This window comes from Cyprinodon tularosa, unplaced genomic scaffold (genome assembly GCF_016077235.1).
Source record: "Cyprinodon tularosa strain WSP-4 unplaced genomic scaffold, ASM1607723v1 ctg933, whole genome shotgun sequence".
Lineage (NCBI taxonomy): Eukaryota > Metazoa > Chordata > Actinopteri > Cyprinodontiformes > Cyprinodontidae > Cyprinodon > Cyprinodon tularosa.
This window is the reverse complement of record NW_024039711.1, coordinates 308,317-321,395: the sequence shown is the minus strand read 5'-3', so window position 1 is coordinate 321,395 and position 13,079 is coordinate 308,317. Positions and strand designations below refer to the sequence as shown.

The following is a 13,079-nucleotide window of genomic DNA, read 5'->3' as shown; positions in this document are numbered from 1 at the left end:
ATTTCAGTTATGCACAGACCTATAGATTCCAGATCAATCAGAATGCTGTTTAATGTTGTCGGTGCTTAAGGCCTGCAGGGCTGACTGGAACTAGGCAGATTTTTAGGGTTGGGTTCTTCTTAATGAGAGGAATGAACCTGAAAACAAAACCAACTGCTGCTTTGTTTTTCTCACTCAGACTTAGCAGAGCTTATTAACCTGGTTTAGTTTTGTGCTGAAATGAGCACATGTACTCTGCAAAAACACTGCTTAGGTCGTGCTTAAAGTAATCACAGTTTCAAAAAGAAATAAGTTCTGAGTCTTTTTCTTTTTTTATCAACTAACAATAAATGAGAATAAGACACATCCTTTTACTCTAAATTCCTTTAGGTTGCAGTACTCAAAGGAAAAGTCAGGTCAGCAAGGAATAATCAATGGATCATTATTTATACTTAAAACTAATAAGTTTGCAGTGATTTAATGAATCTAGCATTAAAAAAGATAAGAAAATCAAAATAATTTTTGTTGCGATCACTGAGTCTAGGCTGTTTGCCGTTATAAGGGCGGTAAAACCTGATGTTATCCAATGAAAAGAGTTATCATTTGAATGCCAACGTGAGCAGAGAGTGTCGCTCAATAGTCCAGAGTGAACATCGCTCTAGTTCACGTTCGTTACTTCAAAGCTGATCCGTTCACTAATGTATTCAGTGAACACAATTCATAGAATGTCATTCCAAAAAAGTTAAAACCAATCCACTGGGCTTTGTTTCCAGGTTTGAAGACGTCTCACTTCCATCCAGGAAGCTTTCAATTCAAAATGTCTTGAATAGTTTTGAGTTCGAAGCTTTAATTTATTGATCTTAATTCTGACATTTTAAAGAAAGAGGTCTGTTGACTATGATCCATCTATGTTCCTATATTTCCTTTGGTCATTAAATCTGGATCATGACTGACAGATAATTATTTTCTCAAAATTAGTATATTTTCCCTTGTTTTGAGCCAGTAAGTAAAATAATTTCCCATTGGAATAGAATGATTTACATTTAAAATGAAAAACGAAAACTATTATCTCATTTTCAGAGCATAATATCTAACTATCCTATCTAATCCTATCATATGCATAAAACCCTTCATTCCATTGGCAAACCATCTCATTAAGGTTCTCAAATTAAGATCAAATACACTGATAAAAAAAAAAAAGTATTTTCTTTACATCAGTCTTTGTTGTGAAAATCCTAAAAACACCAGCAACTGAAAAGAGCTTCCACTGCAGGGGTGGCCAGTGCCCCTTAGAGATAGGGTTAGGAGCTCAGGGGGGGTTAGGAGCTTAGAAGCTCGGCAGGGTTAAAAGCTAGGGGGGCTTTAGGAGCTTAGGAGCTCGGCAAGGTTAGTGCTAGGGGGGGGTTAGGAGCTTAGGAGCTCGGCGGGGTTAGGAGCTAGGGGGGTTTAGGAGCGTAGGAGCTAGGGGGGTTTAGGAGCGTAGGAGCTAGGGGGGTTTAGGAGCTTAGGAGCTCGGCAAGGTTAGGAGCTAGGGGGGGTTTAGGAGCGTAGGAGCTAGAGGGGGTTGAGGAGTTTAGGAGCTCGGCAGGGTTAGTAGCACGGGGGGGTTAGGAGCTTAGGAGCTCGGCAAGGTTAGTGCTAGGGGGGGGTTAGGAGCTTAGGAGCTTGGCGAGGTTAGAAGCTCGGGGGGGTTTAGGAGCTTAGGAGCTCGGCGAGGTTAGGAGCTAGGGGGGGTTTAGGAGCTTAGGAGCTCGGCAGGGTTTAGGAGCTTAGGAGCTCGGCGGGGTAAGGAGCTAGGGGGGGTTTAGGAGCTTAGGAGCTCGGCAAGGTTAGGAGCTAGAGGGGGTTTAGGAGCTTAGGAGCTTGACGAGGTTAGGAGCTAGGGGGGGTTTAGGAGCTTAGGAGCTAGAGGGGGTTTAGGAGCTTAGGAGCTCGGCAGGGTTAGAAGCTCGGGGGGGTTAGGAGCTTAGGAGCTTGGCGAGGTTAGGAGTTAGGGGGACTTTAGGAGCTTAGGAGCTCGGCGAGGTTAGGAGCTAGGGGGGGTTTAGGAGCTTAGGAGCTAGAGGGGGTTTAGGAGCTTAGGAGCTCGGCAGGGTTAGAAGCTCGGGGGGGTTTAGGAGCTTAGGAGCTCGGCGGGGTAAGGAGCTAGGGGGGGTTTAGGAGCTTAGGAGCTCGGCAAGGTTAGGAGCTGGGGGGGTTTAGGAGCTTAGGAGCTAGAGGGGGTTTAGGAGCTTAGGAGCTTGACGAGGTTAGGAGCTAGGGGGGGTTTAGGAGCTTAGGAGCTAGAGGGGGTTTAGGAGCTTAGGAGCTCGGCAGCGTTAGAAGCTCGGGGGGGTTTAGGAGCTTAGGAGCTCGGCGGGGTTAGAAGCTCTGGGGGGTTTAGGAGCTTAGGAGCTCGGCGGGGTTAGAAGCTCTGGGGGGTTTAGGAGCTTAGGAGCTCGGCGGGGTTAGGAGCTAGGGGGGTTTAGGAGCTTAGGAGCTCGGCGAGGTTAGGAGCTAGGGGGGTTTAGGAGCTTAGGAGCTCGGCAGGGTTTAGGAGCTTAGGAGCTCGGCGGGGTAAGGAGCTAGGGGGGGTTTAGGAGCTTAGGAGCTCGGCGAGGTTAGGAGCTAGGGGGGGTTCAGGAGCTTAGGAGCTCGGCAGGGTTAGAAGCTCGGGGGGGTTTAGGAGCTTAGGAGCTCGGCGGGGTTAGAAGCTCTGGGGGGTTTAGGAGCTTAGGAGCTCGGCGGGGTTAGAAGCTCTGGGGGGTTTAGGAGCTTAGGAGCTCGGCGGGGTTAGGAGCTAGGGGGGTTTAGGAGCTTAGGAGCTCGGCAAGGTTAGGAGCTTGGGGGGGTTAGGAGCTTAGGAGCTCTGCGAGGTTAGGAGCTAGGGGGGGTTTAGGAGCGTAGGAGCTTGGCGAGGTTAGGAGCTAGGGGGGGTTTAGGAGCGTAGGAGCTTGGCGAGGTTAGGAGCTAGGGGGGGTTTAGGAGCGTAGGAGCTTGGCGAGGTTAGGAGCTAGGGGGGGTTTAGGAGCTTAGGAGCTCGGCAAGGTTAGGAGCTCGGGGGGGTTAGGAGCTTAGGAGCTCGGCAAGGTTAGGAGCTAGGGGGGGTTTAGGAGCGTAGGAGCTTGGCGAGGTTAGGAGCTAGGGGGGGTTTAGGAGCTTAGGAGCTCGGCAGGGTTAGAAGCTTGGGGGTTTAGGAGCTTAGGAGCTTGGCGGGTTTAGGAGCTCAGCAGGGTTAGGAGTTCAGGAGGCAGGTTTTTACTGTGGCTCTAAATCACATCTTGTGGCTGTTTGTCTGCAGATATATTGAGAACTGGACCAGTCTGACAACGCTTACAGATGTTGATATGAAGCTCTACCCTGGCTTACAGCGGCTGTAAGTACTGAAGTGTTTGTACCTATGTTTTCTCATGCAGCATCACATTGTTTCTATTCAATTATAAAATACTAAACTACAAAAAACGAGCGTGTGACGAAGATTATCATGATAGAAATCATTTAATGATAGTTATCCAATGATAAAGGCAGGGAAAGGTTTTTGATTGTTTCTTTGAGGTTTAAGGGAAACAATGAATGATGAATAATTTTTAAAAAGCATTCTCGTCAATGTCTGCCCTTTGGGGGCGGGGCCAACATAAGCACCATCTTCTTCGAAACAGAGCCTCTCCTTTTCTACAAAGGGAGGTGGATACTGTGAATCACTGAGTGTGTCTGGATGCGTCTGATGCTTCTGCTGCTCCTGTGTTCAATGCCAGAGAGCAGCTTTGCTATATTAGCTGTGATCAGTGGGTAAAAAGTAGTTTGAATCTATTTTGAAGTGAGAAAGTCCTCCTGAAAACATGGTCTGTGCAGTCAGTTCATCCAGATTACCATCCTGCCTTCAAAGATTATTTCTCTGTGGGAGCCGCTCAGACTCCCACATACCAGCGGTGCGCTGTCACTGGGAATCCCCAGCAGCAGCTGCCTCATGCCTGGAAGTAGATCTTAGTGTTTTTCAGTTGTGTGCTACAAACTGCAAGCACCAGGATAATAAAAGCGAACATATTTTGCCTGCAGGTTTCTACATGTAAAATATGTTTTGGATGGAATATTTAATGATGGTCCCAATCAAATGAATTTGTTGTGTGGTTTATCTCATTTTTGTCATATTTAGAACCTGGTAAAGGCGTCATTAAAGAAGCATCTTAGAATGGTAGATGATATTGACTCCATGTCAGGATGTGTAACGATCTTGGTTCTGTTGTTTTTCCTCTAAGTTTTCAGTTTCTAGTTCATCCAGGTTTTTCCTTGTTCTCTAGCTTTATTGGTGTGTCTGGATTCATTTAGGTTTCTTAGGTTTTTCTGTCTGTCCTCTGTTGCCCCCTTGTGTGTTCTTTTCCCTTGGCTTCCTCATCAGCTCTAGTCACACCTGCTCCTTATCAGCTCATTAGTCCTGCCTTTGTTCAGGCAGCCATAAATGCACTCCCTCTGCAGTCCCTCTTTGCTGGTTCCTCATCGTTCATCCTACCCTGGCTCCTCGTGACTGTTTCCCCTGATGTCTCCATGGTCCTGGTTAGTGTTCAATTCTTATGTTTGTTTGTTTTTTGGATTTCTGTTTTGATTTACATTTTTAAGTTGGATTTTTGGATTCCTGTTTTTGCTGCCAGATTTTTCATTAAACCTTCAAAGATCTCACCCCTGCCTCTCAGCTTCTGCTTTTGGGTCCTCACAAAAACCTTAAAACCAAATCATGACAGAAAAAAAAACAACAACATAAGAATTGAACACTAACCAGGACCATGGAGTCATCAGGGGAAACAGTCATGAGGAGCCAGGGTAGGATGAAATAAGACGAGGAACCAGCAAAGAGGGACTGCAGAGGGAGTGCATTTATGGCTGCCTGAACAAAGGCAGGACTAAGAGCTGATAAGGAGCAGGTGTGACTAGAGCTGATGAGGAAGCCAAGGGAAAAGAAACACAAGGGGGCAACAGAGGACAGACAAAGAAAAACCTAAGAAACCTAAATGAATCCAGGCACACCAATAGAATCCAGGCACACCAACAGAATCAAGATCGTTACAGGATGAGGTCATTAGCTGGACTGAGGCACCTACTGCTTCAGTATTATGCATCACAGTATACACTCACCGGCCACTTTATTAGGTACCCCATGCTAGTAACGGGTTGGACCCCCTTTTGCCTTCAGAACTGCCTCAATTCTTCGTGGCATAGATTCAACAAGGTGCTGGAAGCATTCCTCAGGGAGTTTGGTTCATATTGACATGATGGCATCACACAGTTGCCGCAGATTTGTCGGCTGCACATCCATGAGGCGAATCTCCCGTTCCACCACATCCCAAAGATGCTCTATTGGATTGAGATCTGGTGACTGTGGAGGCCATTTGAGTACAGTGAACTCATTGTCATGTTCAAGAAACCAGTCTGAGATGATTCCAGCTTTATGACATGGCGCATTATCCTGCTGAAAGTAGCCATCAGAAGTTGGGTACATTGTGGTCATAAAGGGATGGACATGGTCAGCAACAATACTCAGGTAGGCTGTGGCGTTGCAATGATGCTCAATTGGTACCAAGGGGCCCAAAGAGTGCCAAGAAAATATTCCCCACACCATGACACCACCACCACCAGCCTGAACCGTTGATACAAGGCAGGATGGATCCATGCTTTCATGTTGTAGACGCCAAATTCTGACCCTACCATCCGAATGTCGCAGCAGAAATCGAGACTCATCAGACCAGGCAACGTTTTTCCAATCTTCTATTGTCCAATTTCGATGAGCTTGTGCAAATTGTAGCCTCAGTTTCCTGTTCTTAGCTGAAAGGAGTGGCACCCGGTGTGGTCTTCTGCTGCTGTAGCCCATCTGCCTCAAAGTTCGACGTCAGAGATGCTCTTCTGCCCACCTTGGTTGTAACGGGTTGTTATTTGAGTCACTAGCTACGTTTACATGCGCAAAATTTCCCCGATCCGATCCAAACCTTGGTTGATCGGAAATTCAAAATCTCCGTTTACATGGACACTAAATGAAATGATCCGATCATGACGTGTGTATACATGTACCAAGCGTTGGATCAGATTAAATCTTTTAAGCATGCGCAGAACTTCCTGCCAAACTTGGCAGTTCTGTCTGCGTCTGGTTTTTGGGAGGCCTGACAAACGATGCGCTCGGAGCGAGCGGAAAGAAAAAAGGAGAGAGGAGGAAAAAAGCGCTTGGCAGCGAAATGTCCGAGAGAAAATGTAGAGAATGAGCGATTGAACCGGGGTGGGAGAGCGAGTGGGCTGTGGAGAGGAAGAAGAGGCAGAGGAGGAGGATAAATTCCTGCTTCCTGCAGCTTTAAATGAACTTGAGTGTATAAGTCGGCGTTCCTAGACTCCTCCCGCCATGTTGTTCTGAACAAGAGCGAGAGTGACCGGTGGTTTCCTGTTGTTGACAAGGCGGAAAAACGTCACGCTGACGTCGCACACATGCGCAGTGAAGATTATTTTACTCTTAAGATCCGAATGGGTGTTTACATGGACGCCAATCGGAATGGCGATCGGCAAAAACCACCTCTCTCTTTCGGAATTAAATTTAGATCCGATCGGACCGAATCGGATTAGAATCTTCAGTCTGACATGTTTACATGAAACATTTTTGATCTGATCAGGCCTTCAATCCGATTAGTTGTGTCCATGTAAACGTAGCCACTGTTGCCCTTCTATCAGCTCGAACCAGTCTGGCCATTCTCCTCTGACCTCTGGCATCAACAAGGCATTTCCGCCCACAGAACTGCCGCTCACTGGATGTTTTTTCTTTTTCGGACCATTCTCTGTAAACCCTAGAGATGGTTGTGCGTGAAAATCCCAGTAGATCAGCAGTTTCTGAAATACTCAGACCAGCCATTTTGGTACCAACAATCATGCCACGTTCAAAGTCACTCCAATCACCTTACTTCCCCATACTGATGCTCGGTTTGAACTGCAGGAGATTGTCTTGACCATGTCTGCATGCCTAAATGCACTGAGTTGCCGCTATGTGATTGGCTGCTTAGAAATTAAGTGTTAACGAGCAGTTGGACAGGTGTACCTAATAAAGTGGCCTGTGAGTGTATGTTTTCAGTGGCAAATATTGGCTACATACTTATATAAATATATCCACATGAAGCATTCGGTCATTTTAACAGCAGTATAAATGTAATAATCACTTAAATGAAAAGTTATTGGCTTGATAGAAAATATTGATGTGGGAAATCTGCAAAATACTTTGCAGATACTGTTTGTGCTCCATTTGTGCGAAGTGCTTTGTTTTCTTCTTAACGTAAAGCCAGGGATTTTACACTTTTAGAGTTCCAGTTAAAAGACAAAGAAAAATTTTAATGTTTTTTTGGCCAACTTTTTAAAAACTTGATATATAAATTGATTGATTGATTGCCTCACAGTGGAGAAATACTCCTTACATCGGCTCAAATAGTCAAGAGGAAGGTGCCAAATAAAGAAAAAGGTGCATGGGATATATACAGGATATACAGCGTGTCCACATATGACAGCTTTTTTATTTTATTTTATGTTTTTTGAATAGTAGGATTATTTTACAGGGTTATTGCACAGGGTGTTTAAACAGGTATTTATATGGATGGATATATATATATATATATATATATATATATATATATTTATATATTTATTGCACTGCGCATCAAATATAAAGTTATTGCACAGGGTATCAAACGGTAAATTGCAAAATATACATTGCACAAGTTATATCTGTTGTAGTGTCGCATTAAAATGTTCTTGTTTTAGAATCTGCTGTGATCCATCTCGTCTGTGCTGCACGAACCTACTGCCTCCCTCTGACAGAATCTCTTCAACATTTTCATCAAATGCTTTTCCTACTCTGCAGTTAACTCTCTCTGTCTTCTGTACTGATGTTTTCTGTTCTTCTTTCTCTGAATGTGTTTCTAAAAGAACCATAACCCGGAGCGGCCTGCAAACCCTCCATCCACAGGCTTTCTCCAGAAACCCCAGCCTGCGCTACATGTGAGTCCACACATTGGCATCTGAAGCCTTGGAGTAAAACTAACTTTTTTTCTGTGCCAGGAACGTTTGTATTTTCTTCTATTACACCCAGAACTATGAGGTTTAAAACATGCAGACAGTCCTGCCTGGAAAAACATGGAGCATGACTAAGGTTGTCCTACTGGCAGGAGGTCCTAAACATTAACATCATCAGGCATCAAATGATTCATCCCATAAATATCACCACAACTACCAGGAAGAAGTTACTGTCAATCTTAACCCTATGGTTGCCAACTCCCTGAAAAAAAAAGGGTCACCTGCTGTACGTCCCAGCTGACCTGATTGCCTTTACCCCTCCTGGCGAGGTGATTTTTTTTTTCTGCCCCCCCTTTGTGTACGAAATTATTATTTATTTAACTATTTGACTTAAATCTGCATTGAATTAGATGCATATCTGTGAGCCGCATGAACACATGGAAAACAAGTTGTTATCCAGCAATTTACTTTAATCCAAAATAACAAACTTTGCTGAATAAAATAAGTATCTTAAACACAAGCCTGTCCTGATAATAAAATAAACAGTGCTCATTTTTGGTGCAATAGCGAACTTGTGCAAACTTGTAAACATATTTGTGCCTTAAATGCAATGACTGTAGGCTACAGTTATAAAACAGAACAAGAAAATCATTAGCTCAATGCCACATAAGGTGGCGATAGCCGAATTTTTCCACTTGTATTTCCTCTGAGCTCTTGCAGCAGTGAGAAGTTGTTTGTCTTTGAGTGCTGCAGAGTAAAACTCTGATCAAGACGGTTCATAATTGAAGCTGTCAATGAGCTCAGCTTTAAAGGAATAGTACACCCAAACATGATTAGCCTTCATTTTCTACTCACCCCCATGCTGAACAACACTCTGGAGTACTTTTTTGATATCTCAAATGCATCTGGAGATCTGGGAGGCTTCTTGCTGTCTGCTGACATTCAAATAATGGAGGTCTATGGTGCCCGAGACAGAAAGGTCCATAAAAGTCCACAAAAAACGTGTCAATATTCCTCCATACTGCTCGTCCAATGTATTCCAAGTGTCCTGAGTGGGTAGCGTCCATAATTTACTCGAAACTAAGTCATTTAGAATGTTTTTAGAGCATAAACAGTAGTGTATAGGATTTCCTAAAAGGGCGTTCACGAGTCTACGGAAACCGCGGCAGACCAAACCAGCGCATTCAGCTCGGCAAAGAACTCATGCTCTTCCTCAACACTGAATTCCTCAGACATTTTTCTTTCGTTGTTTCTTTCTTTGCACAGGTAAACAGCACATTTCTTCTTCTACGCTTGCATTATCGGCAGAGCAGACGCTGAATGCGCACTTTCATCTGGTTTGGTCTGCCGGCTTCCGTAGCGTCATGAACGCGCAGGCGCGCGCTTTTAGGAAATCCTATACACTACTGTTTATGCTCTAAAAACATTCTAAATGACTTAGTTTCGAGTAAATTATGGATGCTACCCACTCAGGACACTTGGAATACATTGGACGAGCAGTATGGAGGAATATTGACACGTTTTTTGTGGACTTTTATGGACCTTTCTGCCTCGGGCACCAAAGACCTCCATTATTTGAATGTCAGCAGACAGCAAGAAGCCTCCCAGATCTCCAGATGCATTTGAGATATCAAAAAAGTACTCCAGAGTGTTGTTCAGCATGGGGGTGAGTAGAAAATGAAAGCTAATCATGTTTTGGGTGTACTATTCCTTTAATTCATTCAGTGGATCATATGTTCCGAACATCAGGCCATTTCTTCTTCAGTAAGGAGAAAATCCTCCCTACGAAACCAGTGGAAGATGGGATGCTGAGGACAAAGGACACAGCAGCTTGGATGTTGGGAAGGTCAGCTGCCTGAAGAACCTCCATCTATCCATCTCTCTGCTGTTCCTTTGGACTTCCAGGATTCCTTTTCCTGCAGCGTCAGCATTTCTTTAAGTTCTTTAAGTAGAAGGGCTTCTTCATTTTTTTTATTCTGTTGCTGTCATGTATTGTTCCAGCAGGAGGTCAATGGGGTCCAAAGCTGAAATTTTTTACCTAGGAGGCATTTATCCTGATGGTAACAGTTTAGTTTTTTATTTTTAAAGGAAAAGTCCGATCAGCAAGAAATAATCACTGGATCATTATCTATACCTAAAACTAATAAGTTTGCGTTTATTTTGTCATGATTTTATCTAAGGCTCGGACCCACATGCAGTAAAGCCAAACAGAGAGAAACAGAGTAAAAGTTCAATGGGTTTTATTGAAGAGTATTTTGAGTTCGGTGCAGAGTTCCTCCAAACTCTGCTCAGCCGGAAACTGGAAGGCGAGGGGAAGACAGACTGTTAGGTTCAGGCTCAGTGAGAAATTGGAGTTGTTAATCTTGAAGGAAAGGATTTGATGCCACTCACGTTTCCAGAGAAGAAGAGACACGTAGACTCCAGTCTGTGTGTTGGTCTTCCAGAGTTTGTCTGATTCGGTGGAGGGCGGAACAGGGTTTACCCAGAACTCGGACGAAGTGGAATGATGCAGCCGCTGGTTGCAACTCAGTTTTCCTGTGGTACTTGAACGGGTCGTGGTGAAGATGACTTCCTTACTCAGAGAGAGTTCTCAAAGGGGCTGGATCCAAACCTCTTGTTTGGAATCCGTCGCTCAGTGTAAGACTCAGTTGATCCCACTTGGAAGAAGCGGTCCGGAACGGTCCAGTTTGCAGGAAGGCTTCCTGCCGAAAGGCAAAAACAAACAGAGTTGAATCTCAGGGAGACAAGCACTAAGTCAAACTCAATATGATCTCAGCTTGGCTAGAGAACAAAAACTTGAAATGCAAAAACTCAGATTAGGCTCAGAATAAACAAGGCTTGGCTAGAGTACTCCAAACTGACAAACACTCTGGCGTCGAGGTAGTAGCAACCAGCAGCTTAAGAGCAGTCTGGTGATGAGGCAACCGTTCGCAGGTGTGTGAGGAGGCGAACCAGAGCCAGGCGCCTCCTGGTGGTGGAAGGGAGAAACACAAAAAACAAGTCAAACAGACAAACACAAATACTGGAGTCCTGACATATTTAATGAATTTTGTGTTAATCAGTAAAAAAATAAAAGCAATCATTTTCGTTGCGATCACTGAGTCTGGGAGCGGCCATTTTAGCCCAAATATAGTAACCCCTCCCTCCTGCCATCTTCCAGCAGTGATGTCACGGTGCGGTAAGCCTAGCGCCATTCTCCCCGCTTTACAAGCAGAATCAATGGGAACTACTAGAAATATCTGCAATCAAAAACAATTATTGAAGATTTCCAGAGGACTTCACCATTGAAATTCACCAGAGCTATAGTGAAACTGACAATGACCGCGTGCATGGCAGCTGGATGTTAGAATACATCGGGTAAAAGTGAAAAAAAAAAAAAAAAAAGAGTTATTTCACCTTTCTGATTCCTGATCCTCCACGGACGGGTTGGTCGTTGGATCGCCAACTTGAAGAGGGAGGATTTGCCATCGAACTTCTGGCCAGAGAAAAAACACGTGATATGTAGCCAACATTTGGAAGAAGAATGTTTTCAAGATGTCTTGGATAATAGCGCGTTGTGACAAACACCAGATACAGCACTGGGACTTGATCAACAGCCGATACCGCAACGTGACGTCACAAACCAGTAGGTGGCAGTAGTGTTCTTTGACAAACATGGATGCCTCCAGTAAAGCACATTCACATGAAAATTACTCTCAATTAAAAACACTGATCATTTATTGAACAGGATGGAATAATTTTATATTTAAAGAACTTTCAGAAGTTTGAATTCTAAATATGAGCGGACTTTTCCTTTAAAAATCAGATTTATGCTCTTTTTTTGTTTGACCACTTTAGATAAAATTCTAATCCATTCATAGCTGATTCTCCCCCTCCCATGTAGATTTAATTTCTTCTTGTCTCTTTTCTCAATGCCTCCATCAGAAATCTGTCCAGGAACTATATGTTGAAGACGTTGTCCTGGCAGGTCTTTGAATATCTGCAGCTCTCAGAACTGTAAGTAAAGTCTTGGATTTGTCCTCAATAAACTGCTGTTAGCTCACATTACCAATACTCTCTAGAGTTATCTACGCTATAGTGGTCTTCCAGTGCTTCTGCCTGGTTTGCTAACAGAGCACAGACCAGCAGTCTGATCCACACATGGTCAAAATTATGCTTCAAACCTTAAAAAGTTTTATTTCCTTAAAGAAACAGAAAGTATTTGATAATTTCCCAGAATTTCCACATTTTGGGATAATAAAGGGATTTTCTTTTCTATTCTATTCTAATTAAATCATACCGTTGTTTGGAATAAGTTCAGACAAAAGTAAGTGGGTGATTGGGGTTCATCCCTGGAATAAATTCAGAACTTCCAACAGTATGTAGATGAAGGTTACTACTCTAGTCAGCTTTGGAATAATAAAAGAATAAATGACTCAAAGGTCCATAAAATAAGTCTTAAATTGCCTAAATGCCGGAAAAAAATCATTTGTGATCTTAGAAACAACGAAGAGGACAGGAGAGAAATCCTCTGCCTGCATTTCAACAAATTCGGACTATTAGAAACAAAGATGTCGGAGAAATTTTTCCCTTGAAATACAACAATTGTAGAAGTAGCCATTCAAACTTCCTCTCTGTCCTTGAATGGCCCTTGGCCGGTCCCCTTAGATTCATTTTTAAACATCAATCTTTGTACTGAAATATTTTTTTTCCATCATGATTTGTGGACATTAAGATCTGAAGAGAAGCGCCATCTCCTGGTCAGACCCTGTAAGTGAAAGGGTGGAGTCAGTAAAAATGTACTGAAGGGCGGGTCACTCCAGTGGCTGGAAGTTGGCGACCGTTTGACAGGGAAGGGCCATTTTGAATGGCTGCTACTGTAGATTGTTTAACTCTGACATCATTAACTGCTTATTGTCATGATGGGATTAGGTTCCTAACCCATATGCAGAACACACACGGAGTCAGATGAAAAGTTTGACTGTTTATTAAAACAAAGACAATATTAATATACAGATGCTGGGAAACAGATCCGGGACTGGTCACACAGGGTTCTCTGTGTCGTGTTTCAGGCTTGCAGCAGAGGGAGGGAACCAGGAGGGTCCAGAGGCTAG

At 43.8% G+C, this 13,079-nt stretch overlaps 1 protein-coding gene across 2 annotated transcripts in view; it reads left to right on the top strand.

Moving 5' to 3' along the window:
- LOC119776449 (NT-3 growth factor receptor-like) overlaps nucleotides 1–13,079 on the top strand; it is a 61,216-nt gene that overhangs the window by 13,009 nt on the left and 35,128 nt on the right. For both annotated transcript variants that reach the window (XM_038274845.1, XM_038274844.1), the window contains exons 2-4: nucleotides 3,260–3,334; nucleotides 7,900–7,971; nucleotides 11,911–11,982. In XM_038274845.1, the coding sequence (XP_038130773.1) occupies nucleotides 3,260–3,334; nucleotides 7,900–7,971; nucleotides 11,911–11,982 (219 nt within the window). The remainder of the gene's footprint in view (nucleotides 1–3,259; nucleotides 3,335–7,899; nucleotides 7,972–11,910; nucleotides 11,983–13,079) is intronic.